We start from the raw sequence: 24,002 nt of genomic DNA, 5'->3' as shown, positions 1-24,002 counted from the left end.
GGGGTGCAACTCCCATACAAAGGAAAATAACATACAACTAGCGTCATCTTACTCCTGTGGCGACGTCATTTTTGTAACTTTTAGGCATTAATGATCTAATAAACTCACTAGATGGCAGATATGAGTTCTGACTCAATAAAAAATGTAGCGTACTTTGAAGCAGTGCTTCCACTTTTAGGGAATTCTCCCTTTTTTAGGGAAAAATAGCTGATATTTTGGATGATAAAGACAATTTAAAAAATACCAGGATTTAGGATATTTCGGGGTAAAAAGCAAAGCCTATACTAGTAACTGTTGTGAATTTTAAAATAAACGATAATTAAAGTAAAACAATGAACATTTTATTTTATGGAGAGAGAATGACATTAAGTCGAGTTGACAAGTAAAAGAATAAAACAGAGTTGTGTATAAAAACTATAAAGGTTTGATTCAACAGTAACCCTCTAGTAAAGTAAATCATAGATTAAGCCACTGCTTTTTCTTAGGGATTCCCCAGAATCCCAATAAGTATAATCCGCCAAATTTTTATTTACCTATTTTCGTTGATGTCACCAGAACTTACTTGTATTGTAATATACAGGTACTTCATGTACCATGAAAAATTATCATGGTAATTTCATTTACGAAAACCTTGTAATTGTCATTTCACTTTTGCTAGCAGTTCCTTCTTCAAAGACTGAGGTGGAAAGATTATTCAGTGTTCTCAAATTTAAAAACTGACAAAAGAAACAGGCTTTCTAATGAAACCCTGAACGGCTTGCTTCATAGAAAGTTCCCAACTTTGCCAGCAAACAATTGCTCAATTTTAGAACCGAACAGTGTTAGGTTGTGCAGCAAAAGAATATAAAAGCAATGCGTCGACTTCCTTGAAAATTCTAATCCTATAGATCTATGATCTTCTGGGGGCGTTTATATTATATATACCTACATTAAATAATATGCTGTGGTTTATTTTCTGTATTTTATTTACGCTTTCTATATGAGTCGTCTATTATCAAAGGTGGCAATCTGTGCATTTGGACAAAAAAAATTTATTGATATGTCAATACAGATTTATTTGAATATAATCGTCTCCTTCAAAGAATACGGTTCAAAACCTGCATTAAATAAAGGTTAATAGTTAACCTGTTATTTATCTAAGATGTCGTTCCGAAGAGTTTTGTGACTGCCAATGGAATATAAAGTCAATAATTCGTTTTTCTGATTTACCAATCATTGTCCAAAAGTCAGATTGCCGGCTTTGATAATAGTCGACTCATATAAAGGATTTATGAAAGTTGTCTAGGAAATTTTAGGGTAAATTCAAAAGAAACTAGGGTAAAATGTGTTAAAAAAAACGTAAGTGGAAACACTGCTTTGAAGTTTTCAAAATTCCAGGGCCGTAAAACAATCTCAAAAAAAAAAAAAGTTTTCAAAATGTCGTAACGATTTAATTTTTTAAATCGTTTTTTTTTGGTCTTGGTGTGAGTTATTTTACGTTGTAGTATTAATTTAGAGCAACTTTTAGCTTTATGAGAATATTAGACGATTAGACATTGAGAAACTCTGTTTTGAATTCTCTTTAGACATAACTTGGCTCCAATACTTTTTTCTTCGTTAGCGTTTCGTAAGCCTGTGTAACTATTTTCATTTCTTACAGAATGTTTATTATTAAAAATCAGCATGCCTCGAAGATCGAAAATGAAATGCTATTTCGGATGCCTTGATAACGGTGAGTTGACACTATTTTCCCGGTATATTATTTGCTAACATAATTATTATTCATAATATAATTAAATGAATTAGCACCAACTAATGGTCCTTCCTATTTCTGCTGCCTAGCTATCATATATGTTAAGTTTTGATCAAAACAGTCGGTATTAAGTCTCGTACTATCACACACACACCTCAGATAATAAAATTGTCTCGAGTGGGTGGAAGTATTTATGTTTTGCAACTCAGCGTATTATATGCTTATTGTCAAGTGGGCCCGAACTAGTTTTTTGGAATGATCAATCAGTCATGCTTTCCTGTTTAAATAAAATACAGCACAATTGATCTCACATCCAAAGTTAGATGATGGCATTCACGTTTTGTTTCCTGGTGTTTGATAACTAAGTTACACCAAGTGGCCTGTGACCACGTTCATCCTTCTACCCAATATAAAATAATGTTTTTATTTTTGTAGACAAAGGTTTGATAATGACAAAATTTTATGGAAAAATTATAAGGAGCACTAAAATGTCTGAAACATGAAAATATTGATGCACTATATTTGAACCAGAACGTGTTATGTAATATATTAATTTGTAAGTAAGATTACATTAACACTAAATTTTTCATGGTCGTATTTTTTCAATATTTGTTACATACTTAAGATACTTTGTTTCTCCGTTTCAGAAGAGAAACTGATTCAGCAAGGAACGTGAACTCTCAAGGGATCTTAATTTTTTTTAAATATGTTTATAATTGATAAATTAATAATTGAAATAGTTCATAAGAACTAAATTGATGCCAATTTTGTTTTAAAATAGGTTGTTTAGTTCTTATAGTTATAGTATTACGTTTGAATAGTTGTAATTAGTAAGTTAGTAATATATGAAAATACTGATATAAATTTTTGTAAATAACCTTTTGTAAATTCTACGAGAAGATGATTTTAATTAATGATCAAAAGTCAACGGTCTTTAAAAGCATTATTTGCAATTATTTAGATTTACTGTGGAATATATTTGCTAAGTTGTGTTTTCTGTATGAGCAGATATAAATGAAAATGCCCAAACATGATTATGTTTCTTACATTTTCATTATGTGAAATCAATATGCTTGTGACTGAGTATATTAATAATTTATTAAAACTTAAGTGATAGACAGCAACCCCTATGGCACTGCTGAAGTTTATAAGCACTGGTGACCACTTATCACGGGCCGGGTTGCGTGCTCGTCTGCTGTTGAGTGCAATAAAAATTTTCGAAACCCTTTCTATTATTTAGATGTAATATTAGTGTACATTTAATTTGGATTAAAAGATAAATTTACATTTTATGTTTGCATGTGTATGTTTATAATTCATTTGCATGTAACGAACACCAGTTTCTTTTTTAACAAAATGTAAACTAATGGTTTGTAATGAATGTAATTAACTTTAAGATGATTTTCTTTCAATCTGCTGTTTGTTTCATCTAGTATTACCAAAGCTAAAGCATCAGAAACGTCAGAATAGAAATAATTTAGATAGGGAATAAAAGTATAACTAATGTAATCATGTCTAAGATTACTATAAGCGTCATTAAGTACAAACTATCAATATTTAAGAGTACTTTAAATCATCATTACATTTTTTAAACATTTTTTGTTTTTCAAATCATGTAATAAAACGTTTGTGCAGAACAAAATGTCACATGTTATGAACATGATTGTGGGTTAATCATTTCTTAAATTTCTAAATGTTTATAAGAATGCTAAGAATAATTTAGTATTCACTTTAGTGTGTGTATTATCTCTACAATGCTAGTATAAATGACAATTATTGTATGACGAAGCATAGGTAGTGTTTATAGATGTAATATTTTCATACAAGGTCATGATCTGTCACGATCAACTTTAAGCAAGAACTGCTATAGTTAAGAAACAAATTTATTAAATTTAATTCAAATTGTCTACTATGTTTGTAATTATTGGAGTTATTGTTATTCGAAATTTTATACAATTGTACGTTCATACTATCTTTTAACAGTAAATTGTTTGTAATATAGGGAAATTAAATAGCTTACAGAGAATTACAGCTTTTTATTTAAAAAAACTGTTTTCTCTCTGTATGAAAAGGTCTTATCGATTAGAATGCTGAACACAATCAAACGTTCTTTAATATTTCATAAGTACTACCGGGAATTTCAGCGATTCTAAACGATAAGATTTTTTCATAAAGAGAGTTAATTATAAAAAATATTAAAATTACTAAAAAAGCCACCTGGTGGGGGGTAGGGAGATTAATAATCGACAGCAGCGACGCCTGCTGTCCTGGGCTCTAACTAAAGCAAAAATAAAAATGAGAGTTGCGCATCTATCTCAAATATATTAAGTGTATAATCTATGGCCCAGATAGAGGACGCTTGACAAGACAACCTGTCACATCAGCTGTCTGTGTAATGACAATTTTGTTTCTGAACTTCTGGAAATTCTAGTATGATTTTTTTTAACCGTAGATAGGCAGACTCGTTCCCATATTGGCGTTAAGCTTATCTTGGGAAGTCAAGAAATCGATTGCATTGAAATCAAAGGAAATGGTAGTTTGGGATTGTATGTGAATGGATACCAGTGGAATTGTAATAGCGTATAGTGTGGGTTCAGATGCGTAGGGGTTTGCTGAAACGATCTAAAATCGAGGGTCGACTGTAGGATGCACAAGAAATCCTGGAATCCTGATGAAACATTAACGCTTCCCGGGAACTGTTAGTATCTCCCGAACCTTCTGAGCACCAATTGAGCGGCTCCGAACAGGGTCCTTATTTCACGTGAAAGTGGCATTTTTGGATCAACTTGTAATTAACACAACGTACGAAACAATAGGAGCTATATTTTTGCATGGTGTTGGATGGTTTTGTATGGTGTGGGAACGTTTGCCGCTAGGGGCGCTGTTCCAACTCCATACAAATTTGAGTTAACGTTTACGCTATCGAGAACGTTAAAAACTCGTACTAAGCACAAATAACTCACTCAAGGCACATATGAGGCCGTCAGCGCAAAAGTGGCCTATAGTTATTATTGAGCAATGAGGTTTAAGTTTTCATGAATTGAATTTGATTAGGCAAAAAAACAATACGCACAAAAATAATGTTTACAGAGCCATCTGTTATTTATGGGTGAAACTATGGATAGGCCGGTTTTGCATCAAAATTTTTTATATTTTAAACTAGCTGACCCGGCAGACTTCGTAGTGCCTCAATCGATAAATAAAACACCTAAATTTTTATATAAAATAAACTTGAAACAAACAAAAGGAATCCTTCCGACGGAGGACACATCAAAGGAAAAACAAAATTGTTATTTTCATTTAATTCCGAGCATTTTCATATTTATCTACCTTTTAAACCTTCTCTGGACTTCCATGAATAATTCAAGACCAAAATTAGCCAAATCGGTCCAGCCGTTCCCGAGTTTTAGCGAGACTAACGAACAGCAATTCATTTTTATATATAGAGATAAATAAATAGATAAATTATAAGCACGATTGTGAAAAATTGCGGGTTAGGCCACTTTTACGCTGACGGCCTCATGTGATCTCGAAATGTTAAGTGAGGAAAGTGAACGAACCCCCGCGCCGCACGGGGTCATTGCACCCGGCGGATCAAATGATTATCGTGTTCCATTGCGAGCAGCACAAAAATCATTAGTAAAATATCTGCCAGGATTTTATGTTGTTCTCTGAAACGCCCGTGCTAGTACTACGTAGGTATAAGCGACAATGTCCTCAATTGTTCCCATGATGCTGTTAATGTCAGTGACCAACAGCGACCATTCACCATCAGTTCGGCTAACTATTCGTAAAACCTTCGTAAGCAGTATAAAATCTGGTTTCAAATTTATGGATATATTAAAATCTTTTGTATCACAAAGGAAACTAAAGACAAAAAATCCTCTTTTAATTTTTTATTGAGCTATTGCATAGCTTTCATTGCGGGCTTTGAGCGCGGCGACCGAATCAAGAAATCCCGTAACGAAAATAAAACCTACCACCCCCACTCCGCCTACCATGTAGCTCGCGTTCAATACATTCACACGTTGCGCTTGTGTAGTGTTTGTGAATAAGCGCGTGGCGTGACGTCGCACATCATGAAAAGTCTACCCATCTCTCTTGCGCGCGGTCTAGAGCGAAAGAGTCTGTGTTTTTTTTTTATTGCCCTTGAAGGCAGACGAGCATACGGCCCACCTGAAGGGGACAGTTATGTTTTGCTTTTGTTAATGTTTATAAATATAGCGTGGTCTTATTATTGTTTTAATATTAAATTATTAATCTCTAATTATAATTGCATAAGTTGATAGAAATGCTATGCAATAGCTTTACCGCGGCAGTCCCCGAGTGCCACACGTGGTTTTTTTTAAATCACAAAGGAGACTAAAACAAACAATACTCTTTTAATTTTTTTTTTCGTTTTAAAAAACTATAATTTATTATGTACACAATTATTACAATAACTTGGAACATTTTCTTAAACACAGACTTGAATCATCAATTGTATATTCTCACAACTTACGTTTATAAATATTCGTTTAAATCACGGACCCTTCGTTTGGGTTCCACATTCCTGAGGCGGTGTGGGGTTTTTATATTCAATTTCAAAAATATATATCTTCGTAACGGGAACCTCACACCTCAGCCGGCCGCCGCTGGCTGCGAGCTCGCGACCTTACTTTTACCTGATTGTTCCAAGAATTAATCAATGTTATTCTTGACTGCGAGCAGTCCGGCACCGGACCTGCCCTCACCACTCACGGAAATACCATGGATTGAATCTCATTGAAGGTCATGCGAATCTCAGCCGAGGTCAGGTAGAGTCTCATCCGAAGTAATGAAGAGTCTCATCTAAGGTCACGAAGAGTCTCATCCGAAGTAATGAAGAGTCTCATCTAAGGTCACGAAGAGTCTCATCCGAAGTAATGAAGAGTCTCATCTAAGGTCACGAAGAGTCTCATCCGAAGTAATGAAGAGTCTCATCTAAGGTCACGAAGAGTCTCATCCGAAGTAATGAAGAGTCTAATCCGAGGTCATGAAGCTTGCACCTATCGTGCCAGGGCGGGGCTGAGGCGCCGGGTGCGGGCCGGACACACTGGTGTAGTGTAGTGTGCGGGCGGCTCTGTGAGCGCGGACGTCTAGTCGGAATGTATCTGGTCGGCGACCTGCTGCCACTTGGCGACCAGGCTCGACACGGTCCTCTGCTTCATGCCGATCGACGATGATATTTTTACCTGCGAATAACAGACTGAATTAATCTAAGGTAAAAATAGGTTTATTACAGGCGGTAGGACGTCTTGTGAGTCCGCGCGGGTAGGTACCACCATCCTGAATATTTCTGCCGTGAAGCAGTAATGCGTTTCGGTTTAAAGGGTGGGGCAGACGTTGTACTGTAAAAACTGAGACCTTAGGTGGCGGTATTTACGTTGTAGATGTCTATGGACTCCGATAATCACTTCACACTAGGTGAAGGTCGTGAGTTGGTCTACCCAACAAAGCGATAAAAAAAATCGAATTTTTTTTTTGTCAAACGATTTTTGTTGTTTACGGCTAGCGCGCTGACAATGATAGAGCCAGCGCCGCGGCACCTCCGAAGATCCTCGTCAAGCTTAGTGGGAGACATTAACATTATAACAAGGGTGAGTTCTAGGGTTAGGGGGGCGGATTGCACCCCGACGAGAAGAGCACAGGGGGGCGGGGGGTCGTCTGTCCACGCGGCCGACAGATCGTCACTAGTAACTGGCGCATCAACACAAGCAAGAGCACAGTGAACCATAACTTACACTAGTTCAGTATCGAAGGTTTTGAAGTGAAAACTTCTTTAGAATCGTTGTGATTTCAAACCGGATGCAACGGAAAAAACGACAGGTAAGAGACACAAATACAAAAATGTGTAGGATGAAGCCAGCAAAGAATGAGACAGAAATATACATACTATTTAATACAGCGCCATCTGTGAGATTTTTTAATACTAACGTGTGTATGAAAGCTCTTGTAGTGAATTTTAATTTAGGATTATACGTGAAATTAAAATATCAATTCACAGAGGGCGCTACCTTACAATTATTTACTAATGACAAAATTTTACATATACTTAAGACGTTTAGGATAATTGTATTTTAATTTTGGAAGGTTTCACTTCTACCACGTGTGAATTGCACACATTTTTTTAATGCGCTTTTATTAGCTTCAGACGTATGTATGTGAGTATGTAACGGAATCTTTGAACATGATTTTGACACTCTTCAAAACGTCGAATTAACTCGAAATTTTGTATACTTATTAAGGACTTTTATTATAAAAAAAGCGTGGGGCGCATGGTATCAGTAGCTATAAATATTTTATGAACAGATATGAGTAGAAGAAGAGTTATTGTGATAATATCCTGAAAAGCACCCCACGCTTTTTTAACAATAAAAGCAATTTTTCTTACACTATTTTAATTTCAAATTTATTAAAATTTATTTTCTATTATTTATTTGGATTTTCTATAAAAGCGTATTTTGTTAGTTTTTTTAAACTATTATTTATTAAATTTTACTTAAGCACATTGGTGATGCCCACGGGCAACGGTTTGACATCAGACAGGTCGCAAGTTCGTTAAGCACCGAAAGAAAAAACTCACTTTAGATTTCTTCTTGGTAGCTTTGGTTTCTCTCTCCCGGTCGGCGTCCCGCGGCGCCCGGGGCGGCTCTGGGGAGGCGGGCGCGGAGACGGGCGCGGAGGCGGGGGCGGAGGCGGGCGCAGAGAGGGGTGCAGAGGGGGGTGCGGGTGCGGGCGGGGGGGCGGCGCGCGGCGGCTCGTGCCTCTCTAGCTCGGCGATGTCGTTGTAGAATGACGTCAGCTCGTCACCGATTTCGCGTTTCTCTTCCTGAGCGAAACAAAACACACATGTACGTATGCCTTCCGGGGGACGGGGATCAAGTATCGTGTGACGTCATCAAATATAACCCTCTGAAGTTAGTTAGCGTTTCATAAGCTAACGTGCCAATACAAGGAGTATTTTGTTCACAATTTAAAATTGATAATGTTATAGACAGCTGGACAACTAGTTGAGTCCGGTCCTGAGTTCTTCAGTTTTTTTTATTTTTTATGTTGAGTACTGACCAGGAACATTTGGATTGGGTTTGCAGTATCGTACATCTCAAAGGACAGAGAAGCACCAATCGAGATTTTTAAGCTGTAATATAGAACTTTGAGGTTTTATTATATTATCAAATAATTTAAGAAATTTCCCATTGTCAATAGGGAATCCCACCTTCAAAGACTATAAAAGCATCGGTTGGTCTCGAACGACTACAAACTTTAGGAGTTTTAGCAGAATTAATTACTTCCAGTGAATTTACATATTCAATATTCATTTTAAAGATAAGAATTGGGCATGTTTTTTTTTTTTAAATCAAAATGTTATGTCGTTTTATATGTGAATATAGAATACAAATTAAGATTTATCCATCAACGCTATTACAGTACGTGACATAGCGAAGTGTTGCTTGTAGACATGCTCCCTTCCACATAATTTTCATTACGTCATTTAAAAAAAAATTTAAGGTGTCCCTAAAAAAAATAAAATAAAATGGTACAGTGTGTCGAGTTCGGTATGCAGTGTCGGTGCACGTGTACTCACAGCGAGCGCGGGGTGCTCGTCGCAGCCGGGCGGGGGCGGGTCGGGCCAGCGCGGGGGCGGGGGCGGGGCCGGCGGGCTGCGGGGGGGCGCGCTCTCCTGCGGGACACACGCGCTCAGTGCGGCTGCTTCTGTCTACTACTTACTTACACGAGCCATTGTACCAAAGGAATTGGGATCGATCTTAGATTGGTAGACACCGACACGTCTATGAGCGACGGTAACCACTACCATTACCATTGAGCCAATTTTTAGTATCTATGATATCGAGAGCACAATTTGAATACTCAAGGAGCTTATTTATGTCATGGATAAAATATTCGTTATTTTTTAGATTTCAGGTACGAGATGTTGACCTAAATTTTCAAGTATATCTACGTAAATACTCTTCTTACTACTACTGGTGGTAGGACCTCTTGTGAGTTCGCGCGAGTGGGTACCACCACCCCGCCTATTTCTGCCGTGAAGCAGTAATGCGTTTCGGTTTGAAGGGTGGGGCAGCCGTTGTAACTATACTGAGACTTAAAACTTATAACTCAAGGTTGTAGATGTCTATGAGCTCCGATAACCACTAGAGACCAGGTCGGCTGTGAACTCGTCCACCCAACTATGCAATAAAATTAAATAAAAAGCTTTTAGAGATGTTTCATACTCGATGTCACACTTCGTTCTTGTCTCGCAAACGCGTTGTCGGACAACTTGTTAGGTAGGGGTGGTTACCTTTCCTTCGAAGCCGGGGTGCGGGGGCGTGGTGGAGATGTCCATGTCGGTGGTGGCCACGGCGGGGTACTCCCACTGTACCAGTCCGTCCGAGTCGCGGACGTACCGGTACCGACCCTCGGCCCTGCGTGCACAGACAACGACAACCATACAAACACGTGTCATTCGTTACACGGAACTTGATGATTTTCAAAAGTCAACTCATAACTTAGCAACTTATACCTTCAAATACGCAGCTCGATTATTTAATTTTAACATAAAACACAATATCACTATTCGTATGCAGAAAAATCGATTGCAGATTAATCGATTTAAACGTCCGAGTATCGATATGATAATCGATTTCGTGGTATCGATACACGGTTGTAATACTTGACAGTCTCCTTGGCGGCATGCCGAGCTACCCGTTGCGCGTCTGGAAACTTCTGGAAAAGATCAAAGCGCATTTATCTCGAATATAAACAATAATCGATTTAATTAAAAGCGTGTGTTCTCTCACCAGTTCACGGGCGCAGCGCCTCCGAGATATCTCGCTCCCGAGTGTTCGGTCTTCCATCTTCGTTCTTACAGCTAAATGTTAGACTGTGTATGGGTTTTTGCTCAATCTTTCATGGGTTAATTTGTATTTCTTGTTTTTATTAAAGAAACTTCAATGAACGGTTCCATAAATTTTATTATTCTATAATTAATATCACAGTTTGCATCACAGAGTTTTAGCTTCGAGAGTTTATATATCGAAATACTTTGAATAAAACGACTCGATATATTTATTACGTATGACATCTAAATATGTGTTAAATAAGATGTGTTTAAAAATATAAGTTTCTATTGTTTATTCAAAATATTTCTCGCGAACCAACCACAATACTTAACAAGTTGTTGAAGATCTGAGGTCAGTATACGCGGACTCAATGATCGAGAACAGACTGTGTCCCGAGAGAAGGGGCCGCGGACCGACCCTAGCTCCAGCGGACGTCGCGCTTGCAACGAATGGGATTCTTTAACTGTGTATCTAGTTTAGTGAGACAATAGACAACAGCAAATAGGGCAAGTTACAGTTTCAAAATTACACGAGTGAGACGATTTCGTTAGAATTAGCTTAGGTTAGTGATCAGTCATTGGGAGAGAGCCTCGGCCGAGCACCGCCGGAAGGGGGAGGGTGTCGGACGCGAGAGCTACGCGTCGACGAGAGGGGGTCAGGCGTGGAGCCGCGTGCCGACGGGAGGGGGTCAGGTGTGGAGCCGCGTGCCGACGGGAGGGGGTTAGGCGTGGAGCCGCGTGCCGACGGGAGGGGGTCAGGTGTGGAGCCGCGTGCCGACGGGAGGGGGTCAGGCGTGGAGCCGCGTGCCGACGGGAGGGGGTCAGGCGTGGAGCCGCGTACCGACGGGAGGGGGTCAGGCGTGGAGCTGCGTGCCGACGGGAGGGGGTCAGGTGTGGAGCCGCGTGCCGACGGGAGGGGGTCAGGCGTGGAGCCGCGTGCCGACGGGAGGGGGTCAGGCGTGGAGCCGCGTACCGACGGGAGGGGGTCAGGCGTGGAGCCGCGTACCGACGGGAGGGTGTCAGGCGTGGAGCCGCGTGCCGACGGGAGGGGGTCAGGCGTGGAGCCGCGTGCCGACGGGAGGGGGACGGGCGCACGGCCGGGCCGCTATATTAATCTTTATGCTACAGACGATAAAACTACGTTTCGACTTCTATTATGAAATGACGTCATTTTCTTGAAATTTTGTAAATCACCATTTGTGGCGAGATATTGTAAATGTAATGAATTAGGACATTCAATTATCAAAGTACACTGATTTCACGACACTAACGGCGTTCCGAGATTGAGTGCAAAATTCACATAAGGGGGGGTAAAGAGAACATAGTGTGACAATATTTGTGATAATGTTTTTAAAATTCAATAATTCACTATCAACACTTCTTTAGCACAGTAAAAGTCTATCCTTTCCGGAGCCGACAGGTCTATAGAGCACATGAAGAGACACGGGGGCGCGGCGGGGGGGAGAGTGCGGGGGCGGTACCTCAGGAAGTCACAGGTCCAGCCGGGCGGCGCCTCGTGCGTCCGCAGCGCCCGCGCCGCGCCCTGCAGCCACGCGCGCCAGTACCGCGCCGCCGCGCCGCCCGCGCCCCGCTCCGCGCCCCTCTCCACACCCCGCACCGCACGCAGCGTCTGCCACACCCACCAGACACATCGAGAGTCATTAAAAATTTAAAATATTGGAAATAATATCATAACAAAAACAACTTCTTCAGCTATTTGAGTGTGGTAAACTTAATTGAAGTTGAATTAAAAACATCGAATTCGACGGAGAAAAATACACTGATATATATATAACTCAATATCATCCTAGATGTCGCTTTAACCAAATAGCCTTTTACCCCTCGATATTATAACCCACACCGAATTTTGCTAATCAAATACTTTTAAATAAAATAGGCTTATCTAAAATTTGTGTGCATTTAAAGGAACTAATGAACAAACAGACATAAATTGGGGACCAGGGACATGAACAAGTACTACTATTCCAAATTATTTTTTTTGTTGCTTAGATGGGTGGACGAGCTCACAGCCCACCTGGTGTTAAGTGGTTACTGAAGCCCATAGACATCCACAACGTAAATGCGCCACCCACCTTGAGATATAAGTTCTAAGGTCTCAAGAATAGTTACAACGGCTGCCCCACCCTTCAAACCGAAACGCATTACTGCTTCACGGCAGAAATAGGCCGGATGGTGGTACCCACCCGCGCGGACTCACAAGAAGTCCTACCACCAAATGTCTACATATCACACTAAGAGCACCGCTCACCTGCATCTGTATGAACATCTCCTGAATGGGTGTGACTGTGTTCGTCTCGAGTTGATTTAAATACTTCAACTTGGCTACGACCAATTCTTCTAAATCGTCAACATCATCTTCGTGCTTCTCTTCATTAAGAGTTTCACCTTTTGTGAAAGTCAAACCATTCCCATATGAAATGGTGGTTTTGGGACAGTCATCCTCCATTGGTTCTTGTGTGAAGCCGAGTCCGGTTCTTTCACTAGAAAAACCTTCAATGAACTGTGAATATTTCGTGGTATATGAAGGTGTTTCAGTTTTACTTCGATCAGGCAACACAGAGTTTGATATTCGAAGCTTTTTCCTTACAACCTCTTTGGTCTCACTTAAATCACTTAAATATATATTTGAACTTTTTTCTGGAGGAGATGCTGATCTTTCTGGTTTCTCGACTTCAGCATTGTTAGGTATATCTTTGTTGGAAACGTCATCATCAATGTTCTTCGCACTGGGGAATAAAGTTTTGTGTTCAGACAAGTCTCTGTGCGGGGAGCTAGTTTGGCTTCCTGGTTTACTATTGCCTTCTTCAATAGTCTCAATTTTCTTAGTTTTGACTTTGGGTAGTTCTGTCTTTTCGATTTCACTAAGTAAATCATCTATACTGTCGTTTGGAGGATTGGTATTATCTATGGCTTCTTCGTGTTTGTCTTCAATGATTTCTTGAAGTTCAGGAGGTATGTCGCCTCCCAACTTCTCCAATATCCTGGCTTTGTCTTTCAACTTTTTCAATAAATCACTTTCTTCTTGTTTGTCTCCTGTTTTTGTTGGAAGTTTTTCCTGGAGAATTTTAACTTGCTTTAAGTTCATTGTCATTAGTGATTTTTAAGTTCGAAATTCATTGATATCATCAGATTGAAAACTTAGACTTCATAAAGTTTCATACATGTTCAGTTTTGTTGAAAATTTATATTTTATAGCAACACTAATGAAAAGATAATCAAAAGTTTACGAGTTATTACAATAATTTAAGAATAAATTTGTTGAAAATGTCAGTATATATTTTACATGTAAAAACAAGAAAAACTATCAGAGTGACCATAAAAAAAAAAAATTAGGCAAAATATTTTATAAATTTCCAACGCAATAGAACAGTTGTAACTTTTATCAGGCGCAGAATTTCATCATTTAAATGAATGGTAAGTAATTTCAAGTATTTTTGACACAAAGATGTTTTACTTAATATTTTTTGCACAGAAACATTCTACTCAAAGCGGGATTGGAAATAATGAGAATTCCCACCTGCATGGACAACAGGTCGATTTGCAGATATCAACTTGATATCAAGGTAGAAACGAGATATTTGCTAAATAAATAAAGGGTTGGCAATTTTTTAACAACTAAGAGCAGTATAATAATACTTTGAAAATAAATAAATCTATTTCAGCTCTATGGTTGAGTTAAACTTTTATAACATATGTATGTAACCGAACTTTGTAGAATGTTTCTTACAAGTTACTACAATATTGAAAGAAGTACAATGCAGAAACTCTGGGAGATTATACATTTTTTATTCTTACCTCCTCTCCTGTTGACCTACTCCCCTCTTTGACTTTGAGACTACCAGTAATCACATAGTCGGTAGGCATTTCTGGGCCTATTGGCACAGTATAATTCTGTTTTGGAGGTAAGCTTGGTCCGTATTCAATTGGTGGCTCTTTTTCTTTCATTTTAGGCTTCTTAACTGGCACTTTTGGTTTCAATGTTGGCTTTGGTGGTGGAGGAGCTTTGACAGGACTTTCAGATTCATCATTGGATTCAGAATCAGAATGATAGTACGAAGTTATAAGTTCTATTTTCCTGTGAAGTAAATGAACTATTAAGATAGCATATGCAAAGATATTATCCCTAATTCAATTGATATATTAAAGGATGCTTAAACTTGACAATGTCATAAAATTGATAAACTCAACAATCGATTGAACTCAACAATGATTGATTGAAGTCAACAATAAAAAAATAGGTATGTAGATTTTAATAAATAGTCCCTATTGAAATTGTATGTCACTCCTTGTTCACTGTGAATGTTCTTTCTGTCATTGTTAATCTAAAAGAGATCACTCACAGATCACTGAAAACATTATGTTAGTCAAGTTGGTACTTCTGGCAGTGTGTTCTTTTACATTATCAACTTGTTATATATTGTGGGCAATAAATTGTAATTAATGAACAACTTTTCAGCACAAACAGGTACATAACGGCATACAGAACATGCTATCATGTATATTTTAGTTATAAATTGGTCACAGCTCCATATAAAAACTAGATGCTACTGAACTAAAATTCATAAAGAATACTCACTCATCCTCATCACTAATTCTTCTCTTATATCCCGATTTATTCTTTACATTAAATTTTTTCTTTACATTATCATTTGTTGTTCCTATCGCAGGGGGCTGAGTTTGTGATTTAGTCTGTTGTTCCGCCAATACTTGCTGGTACATTTGCCATTCTGCTGCTGATACTTGCGATGAACCTAGAGTATTAAACATGTTTTTTTTTCATGTCTTCATGGCTTAACTTTTTATTTGTCACTACCATGTATGTAACTTGAAGACCAAATAAATTCAGAAAGTATGCTGCATGAACGTCAGTGCAGTGTGTGATTAAAGAGATCTTAGAAATATATGGGTTTCTATAGGAACTAGCTTTCAATTTTCAGTTGAATGTAACATTCAACAAATAATGATGTTATGTATTTCTGTAAATATTTCCTTTTTTTTATTGCTTATTTGGATGGACGAGCTCACGGCCCACTTAGTGTTAAGTGGTTACTGGAGCCTACAACGTAAATGCCGCCACCAACCTTGATATATGAGTTCTAAGGTCTCGAGTATAGTTACAACGGCTACCCCACCCTTCAAACCAAAACGCATTACTGCTTTACAGCTGAAATAGGCAGAGTGATGGTACTTACTCGTGCGGACTCACAAGAGGTCCTACCACCAGTAAAATGAGATTCTGTAAGAATTCGATTTTTTGATTCGAAGTTTCTGTATGGGTATCTATAAGAACAACCTTCAATTTTCCGTTGGAAGAATGTAACACTCAACAAATAACAATTCGAGATGTTATGTATTTCTGTAAGTATTTCATTACAAACCTCCCATGTTCAACTGTTGTTGAGCAATCTTCAAAGCCAATAAATACTCTGGAGGTGCTTCCCAAGTAACCGCATTAGTCTGTTGGTTCCAGTAGTATGTAAAGCCACTGGCTTCATCATAGCATGCTGACCATGCTGAAGGGTATAATAAATCATACATTAAAGAAACTAGTAAAATGAATAAATACAAACCATAATTATGTATTCTTAATTACATCTTTAAGGAGGAAGACTACAATGTTGAGTAATTTATAATTGTTTCTTATTAAAATTCCTATTACCATATTAATAGAGTACTAAGAAATTGCTTTTAATTTTTTTATTTTATTTATTCAATATTATTTTTAATTACTTATATTAATTAGATTTAAAAAATCAAAACTATTTATATATATAAGGAACACTACCAATTACCAATTAAAAAACAAAATGTAGTTTATCAAGCTCTATTCTTCCATTATTCATTTGTGAACACAATCAAGAAATAGAGCATGATGATGATTTCCCATCTGCCAAATATTAATTATGCTAATCTATTAATATCAAACAAGATTTTACAGTACACAGAGAATTTTTATCTAGTATCTGTCAAACAGAGAATATTCCCTAAAATAACTAGAGAATGAAACAGAAGAAAACACAACAGATGTTAAAAGCTTGCAAACAGTTCTCAGTATGAAGAGAGAGAGAGGTGGCAGCGGATTAAAATAGATTATTAAACAAATTAGACAATTCAAATCCACCTAAAATGGCACAAGATCATTGAAATCAAATAGACTAAAAAATATCTTGTACATACAGTTCAATAGTTAAGGCTTAGATTAACAATTCCATTTGGAAGGTGAATATAAGACGCGGTGGTGGCTGTAACTCTCAAAATAAAAATGATAGCACAAAAACATGGCAAGAACTCAAAAGAAAAACTGAAAACATAATAACATGTACACATTCAATCTACTACATGTGCCAGGATGCTACACCAAGGAAACGATATTGAATTATAATCGTTAAACAATCTATATGATGATAATCTTAATATATCTTACTATTAGATTAAAAACAAATATTTTCCTCTTAGCTTGTTTTTACAGGTAAAATATAAGGCATAGCAATTAAAAACTTACGACAATGTGATATCGGGGCTCTGTGGATTCCGGAGCGCGCTGCTTCCGACGGTTGAGTTTTTAATGGGGCTTTAACTCCAGGAGGAATCACAGCTACCGATTGCATTGACGTATCATCACCTTCTTCTTCAGAATCATCATAATTCCCGATCAAGCCGGCCAAAGGGTTTATTTTACTCATTACTAAGTTTTGCAGATAAGATTAAACAATTTATTTTGTTTTTTAATCTAAGTTATCAAATTTTACGGTCATAACCACGTTTTGAACGATTTGTGTCAATTTTTTATTTAATTTGTCATTACATTACATTAGCCATTGAGTAGGGATGCGTCGACCATTTAAGACTGAATAATCGATTCTTCGACTTTTATCAACAAATATCGATTCTTAAATCGATACTAACCTATGAATCGATGGTGGAAATTTATGGTTTTACTGTTTTGATAGCTTCTTGCTTGATAGCTTGATAGATCCTTCTGATCATTCTCAGCGCTCAATACTACAAATAATCACGCTACCAGTAATCAAAGCACGGGTTAATGTCCTTATAGAATTAATAGAACGTGAGACCTAAGGTCAAAACATGAGCCTTCTAAGATTATCTAATATGGAAGTGACAGTGTGAACTTTAATTGCAATTGTATGACGGAATCGTGAGCAGTGAAGCAATGAATTGTTTTAATTTGTTATTTTAATGATTCTGCAGGCATAGACTTTTAATAACAGTGATTTAGTAACTTCTTAATATCTATGAAAGTGCATAAATAAGGGAAAAAGAAACAGTCGCCGATCGTGACTTTTCAGGTTTTTCCAAAAAGTCCGCTAAAGTCTTTGTAAATAACGACCATTTTACGGATAATTTATTTCATTTTATGTCGTCTCAATTCATTTACTTTGCATCCTAATTGACAATTCCAAATAGATCAACTTCACCTCATTTCATCCATATAATCTTTCACTTATTATATTATTTTTCACAAAAAGAATATGTACAAAGCTTTATGGAACACTACTTAATGGAACACTACTGAATTTTGACAGACTACATTCTTTCAAGTGTCACTGTCATTAACATTAACCTGTACCGTAAAATGGGGCGATTAGGGACAAATTCCAACTTTATGAGCAATTTTAAGGTAGTTGTTGATGTATATAACGCTATATCAGGATCAAAATGATTGAGTCTTGGGGGCATCTTTGTTGTCTAATTTAAAATTATGCAACTAGCATTCCAGTTTAAGCAAAAAATGCAAAAGTAGGTGTAATCCCTAATTACCCGAAAATTGCGGTTAATTGGGACGAAATGAGAAATTTGCTAGGGTTGACACTACTTTTATTTTTATATATAGTTTTAATTTATTTATTTATTTAGTTGCACCAACAAAGTGATCATCAATAAAAAAAATTGAAAAACTGACAAAAGTACATGGCAGACATCACCTCAATTATAGGTTCAATCGACAGTGCATTAACAACAAAAAAAAAAAAATTAAAAATATATAGTGGGCTTTCTTAGAAACGGTTTATATTTCTCCGTTCTTGGTAAGTACTTAGGGGCTGCTATTTCTATCTGGGTTAAGAGATTAGGTGTGTCGGTTATTCCATGGATTAATCAGATGAATACCCCCCACTCTGAACACATATTAAATATTTTAGTATTACTTAGACATTTTTGTCCACCTTGAGATTTCATTGATCTTATTAGAGTCGTCTATTATCAAAGGTGGCAATCTGTGCATTTGGACAAAAAAATGTTATTGCTATGTCAATACAGATTGATTTGAATATAATCGTCTCCTTCAAAGAATACGGTTCAAAACCTGCATTAAATAAAGGTTAATAGTTAACCTGTTATTTATCTAAGATGTCGTTCCGAAGAGTTTTGTGACTGCCAATGGAATACAAAGTCAATAATTCGTTTTTCTGATTTACCAATATTGTTCAAAAGTCAGATTGCCGGCTTTGATAATAGACGACTCATTACATGTCTCTGCAAAATCGACTTACTTATATTAAATTGCTTATCTATTTCAACTAAAGACTTATTCCCAATTTCGCTTCGAATAAACCAGATTTTTACCAACAAATTTAAAAAATATTGTTATAACTACATAGACAACCCTACAAACCTGTACCTATTTATACTTAGTTCGTTACCATTTTACTTATTCTCATCCCAATTGACCCCTTTTTCGTTCTTATTTATACCTGAGACGTCCCCAATATCCCCAAAAACAACAGATTTTTACATGTATTTTTATTTAATCAAATACATTAAAACCAATAACAACTGAGACTTACCTTTAATATATATGCTGGTTCAAACACTAAATAACGTTTATAAATCATAGTCGTCTTCTATTATTATCAAATAAATAAAAGAGAGCAAAGTTTCTAGCACTAAAATAATTACCACCACAGGAAGTTAATTTGAAACGCGATTTTTTATAAGTTAGCAGCTATTATGATGCATATTCAGAGTTGTTTTGTGAACTTTCAACATTCTACTATTAAACTACAAAAAATGGAAGATTTTGCAACGAATATAAAACTTATATTGAGCGTCGAAAGATTTTCCCGGTTTTTTCCCGATTCGCCTCTCAATCCCTAATCGCCCCATTTTACCGGTACCTACCGTACTTTTTCCATTTATGATAAATTAAAATAAGTAGATTTTGGTGCCTTACCGCATAGCTACCTAGATATGGATACGGTACTTATTTTCAAACGTTCAGATTTTTTATTTTTTTTTTATTGCCCTTGTAGGCAGACGAGCATACGGCCCACCTGATGGTGAGTGGTTACCGTCGCCCACGGACTTCAGCAATGCCGGGGGCAGAGCCAAGCCGCTGCCTACTGCTTAATACTCTCCACAAGCCTCGTTTGAAGAAGGACATGTCATAGCGCTCGGGAAACACCGTGCAGGGGAGCTCATTCCATAGCCGGATGGTACGTGGCAAAAAAGACCTCTGGAAACGCACTGTGGATGACCGCAGTGGCTCCAGGTAGTATGGATGAACTCTACTCCGGTGGCGGGCGGTGCGATGGTAAAAACGAGATGCCGGTATCATCTCGAACAATTCCTCAGAGCACTCCCCATGGAACATACTGTACAAAATACAGAGGGAACCGAAGTCCCTCCGCAGACCCAGAGGCTCCAAACGATCCGTGAGAATGGGATTATCGACAATCCGAACGGTCCTCCTCTGTATGGAGTCAAATGGAAGAAGCTGGTATTTGGGAGCCCCGGCCCAGAGATGGGAGCAGTACTCCACGCGAGGCCGGACTTGTGCTTTATAAAGCAAAAGCCTTTGTCCAGGCGTGAAGTACCGCTTCGCTCTGTTGAGGACTCCCAGCATTTTGGACGCCAACTTGGCTTTGCCTTCCAAATGACTCCGAAACTGGACATCGCTCGAAATGTCGACCCCAAGTATCCCAATACTCTCGGAAGGTTGCAGGGATACTCCTTGGAATTGCGGCGCCATGACAAAGGGGTCCTTCTTCGCAGTGAACGCGCAAACTTGTGTCTTTAACGGGTTGAATTGAACCAAGTTCAATTCACCCCATTTGGAGACTCGCCCCAGAGAGTTCTCCACTTCAGACACAAGTTTTGATCGTCTCTCTTGCACCACGCTACGAGAGAGACTCTGATGGCCGATATATCGCGCATCCCCCGTGCTGTCATCCGCATAGCAATGCATGCCATCAATAGACAGCATGTCATTGATATACAGGATGAAAAGCGTGGGGGAGAGCACCGAACCTTGTGGAACGCCAGCGTTAATGGTCATGGTATCAGAACAATCACCGTCTACAACGACCGTGATGTTCCGCCCATCCAAAAAGCTAGCGATCCACTTGCAGAGACCCTCGGGGATTCCGTAAGATGGTAACTTCGACAGAAGTGCCCTATGCCAGACCCTGTCGAAGGCCTTCGCGATATCAAGGCTCACAGCAAGCCTCGCCCTTGCTCTCCAAGGCTTCAGCCCACCTGTGAGTAAGGTATACAAGAAGATCGCCAGCTGAGCGACCGTGACGGAAACCGTACTGTCGGTCACTGATCAGCTGGCGATCCTCCAGATACTTCAGGAGTTGTATATTAATTATTCGCTCCATCACCTTGGAAAGCAAGGAAGTTATCGCGATAGGCCTATAGCTCGATGGGTCCGACCGGTCACCCTTCTTGGGGATAGGGTGGACGTGGGCGGTCTTCCATGAAGACGAAACCCTGTTCGCGCAATAAGAGAGGCGATACAAACGCGTTAGCGCAGGCGTCAGCTCAGGGGCACACGCTTTTAGAACCACTGCAGGGATGCCGTCTGGCCCACTCGACTTATGGACGTCCAGGAGTCGGAGTTCCCGCCTGACTGCACACTGTGTAAAGCAGATCTCCGGCAGGGAACTATCACACCGGAGGATGTTCGGTGATGTGGCACCCTCGTCATCCACAGTCGAGTTCGAGGCGAAGAGTTTGACCAGAAGGTCAGCCTTCTCTTTCGCACTATGGGCCAGACTGTCATCGGACTTGCATAGTGGTGGGAGACTAGACCTGCAAAAGTTACCTTCTGCAGCATTGGCGAGCGACTAAAAAGCACGGCTCCCGGCGGGATAGCTCTTCAATCGCTCGCCAATTCTAGCAACGTGCTCCGATTTCGCCCTGGCAATAACCTTCTTGTAGGACCTGGAAACGGCGTTATATTTCCGCCTTTCCTCTGAGATGTTAGGATCCCGACGTCTCCTAGCATCATCCCATGCAACGTATGCGGACCGCTTGAGGTGTGCAGCATCCCTGCTGGCATTGTTATACCAGGGTCTGCTGCGACCCCCAACGGGCACTTCAGAGGAGGGGATAAACAATTCCATCCCCTGGAGCACCACGTCTTTAAGACAGTCCGCACAGACGTCAGGATCAGCAGAGGAAAAGCAGAACCGCCCCCATGGGTAGGATGCGTAAAACTCACGCAATCCATCCCAATCTGCTGACAAATACTGCCAAACTCTTCGATACCTGGTCGTCGTTCGACGACTAGGACGAGAGAGTGGTGTGGCAGCACGGATAAGGCAGTGATCAGACGATCCAAGTGGAGCGTCGACCACCACACTGTATCCGGCTGGATCGGTGGTCAGCAGAAGGTCCAACAGAGAAGGCTCGTGCCCCTCAATATCTGGGACACGGGTGGGCTGTGTCACCAGCTGGGAGAGGCCGTAGGCCAAGGCGAAATCGTAGGCAGCCCGACCCGGGAGGTCAGTGGTTCTGGACCCCAACCACTCTTGGTGGTGAGCGTTAAAGTCTCCAAGAACCACCACCTCCGCAGATGGGTACTGCTCAAGCACGCGGTTAGTCCCCTCTTGCACATGCTCTATCAGAACTGAACCTGCATCACTGCTGTGGGACCTGTACAGGCACGCGTAGACTCGGGTACAACCCCCGTGATCTACGCGCAGCCACAAGAGGGACAGGTCCCGTTGTTCGAGGCTTCGTAGACGGCGACAACAGACATCAGCCCGGACGAATACACACACCCCGGCTTTACGCAGGAAGTTGTGCTCCAATACGTAGCCGGGGTATTCAAGGTACGAAGTATCATCCGGAGCAGATATCTGCGTCTCCGTCAGAAAAAGGAGGGCAGGCTGCGCCGTCTCAAGATGGTGGTGTACGGCGTCGAGGTTGCTATGTAGACCCCTTACATTGCTGAAATCCACATTAAATGTGGAATGGGGAATCGCCGACAAAACCCTTTTCCTTTTTCGAACTTTCATATATATATTTTAATTTTATTTGGAGAGTGGGATTGGGTGGGGTAGGATGTTCAGGGCGAAATCGTGACAATACCTGAATAAAGCGCGAAGCACAGTACGTGCTCGACCACGGGTTGCGTGAGCGACTGACGCAGGGCATGGAAGGGCCCCCAGTCCACCCTGCGTGCGATCGCCGGGATCCACTCCGGTCTCCGACTCCGGCACGACGACCGCACGACAGGATTTTACACCGGTTGGCGGGACAGCTTCCCGGGGCGGAGTTTAGTAGTGACACCCGGGTTCAGGTCCCCAACTGACCGGCGGGCGGCGGCGAACACCGTTTCACTGGGTCTCCCTATACCCCCGTCAAACAATCACGTCCCGCGAGCTCACACGCACGTCTGCTCCGCATGTTCCAGGTATCGCCAAGATTCACCCCGAACCAGGAAGAGGAAAGGGAAGGAATAACACTGGCTCTCCAACCCACACGCCGGAACACAGCTAGGCTATTTGGCGGCGGACTCTAGTTGGAGGGTGGTCGCCAGCCAGTCGGACAAGTCCTACCACCGATTATGTATTCGGCTCCCGTTTTGCACCACCCAGGGGTCACTTGTAGGGAATCGCGGGTAAAACCTACGGAAGCGGGAAGCAATCGACCCCCGAAATAATAAAAGAAATAATAAAAATGTGTTATTTTATCCTTTAGGGCATATTATGACAGAACTGGCAACTTCTAATGGCTCCTCTTCACAATCGGCCATGATGGGCCAGCAAATGATCGTCTGGTGGTAGGACCTTTTGTGAGTCCGCGCGGGTAGGTACCACCACCCTGCCTATTTCTGCCGTGAAGCAGTTGTGCGTTTTGGTTTAAAGGGTGGGGCAGCCGTTGTAACTATACTAAGACCTTAGAACATATATCTCAAGGTGGGTGGCGCATTTACGTCGTAGATGTCTATGGGCTCCAGTAATCACTTAACACCAGGTGGGCTGTGAGCTCGTCGACCCTTCTAAGCAATAAAAAAATTAAAAAATTTGTGACATTTCCAAAGAAAAGCTAACTACACATGAGGGACGACCCGCGATCAAGCGTGGAACCGCGGAAATCTAAACTTGGAGTAAATTAAAATTAATAAGAAAAAAAAAC

The 24,002-nt window shown here is 39.9% G+C and overlaps 1 protein-coding gene and 1 long non-coding RNA gene across 2 annotated transcripts; one reads left to right on the top strand and one right to left on the bottom strand.

The window, feature by feature from the left end:
• Positions 1–3,758, top strand: LOC149500094 (uncharacterized). Its single transcript, XR_016325249.1, has 3 exons — positions 1–1,711; positions 2,168–2,288; positions 2,380–3,758. It is a non-coding gene; the product is annotated as an uncharacterized LOC149500094 (long non-coding RNA).
• A 2,351-nt stretch (positions 3,759–6,109) lies between these two features.
• Positions 6,110–17,460, bottom strand: LOC114250618 (uncharacterized). Its single transcript, XM_028184569.2, has 10 exons — positions 17,119–17,460; positions 15,995–16,129; positions 15,193–15,367; positions 14,412–14,691; positions 12,865–13,671; positions 12,077–12,225; positions 10,056–10,179; positions 9,339–9,434; positions 8,337–8,582; positions 6,110–6,945 (listed from the first exon to the last, which is right to left on the bottom strand). Exons 1-10 carry the CDS (start codon positions 17,297–17,299, stop codon positions 6,850–6,852), a joined length of 2,289 nt encoding a protein of 762 aa, XP_028040370.2. The 5' UTR covers positions 17,300–17,460; the 3' UTR covers positions 6,110–6,849.
• Between the last annotated feature and the right edge of the window lie 6,542 nt (positions 17,461–24,002).

This window comes from Bombyx mandarina, chromosome 23 (genome assembly GCF_030267445.1).
Source record: "Bombyx mandarina strain Sakado chromosome 23, ASM3026744v2".
Taxonomy (NCBI): Eukaryota; Metazoa; Arthropoda; class Insecta; order Lepidoptera; family Bombycidae; genus Bombyx; species Bombyx mandarina.
Note: the sequence above shows the minus strand (reverse complement) of the source record. Positions and strands in the feature narration are given on the sequence as shown.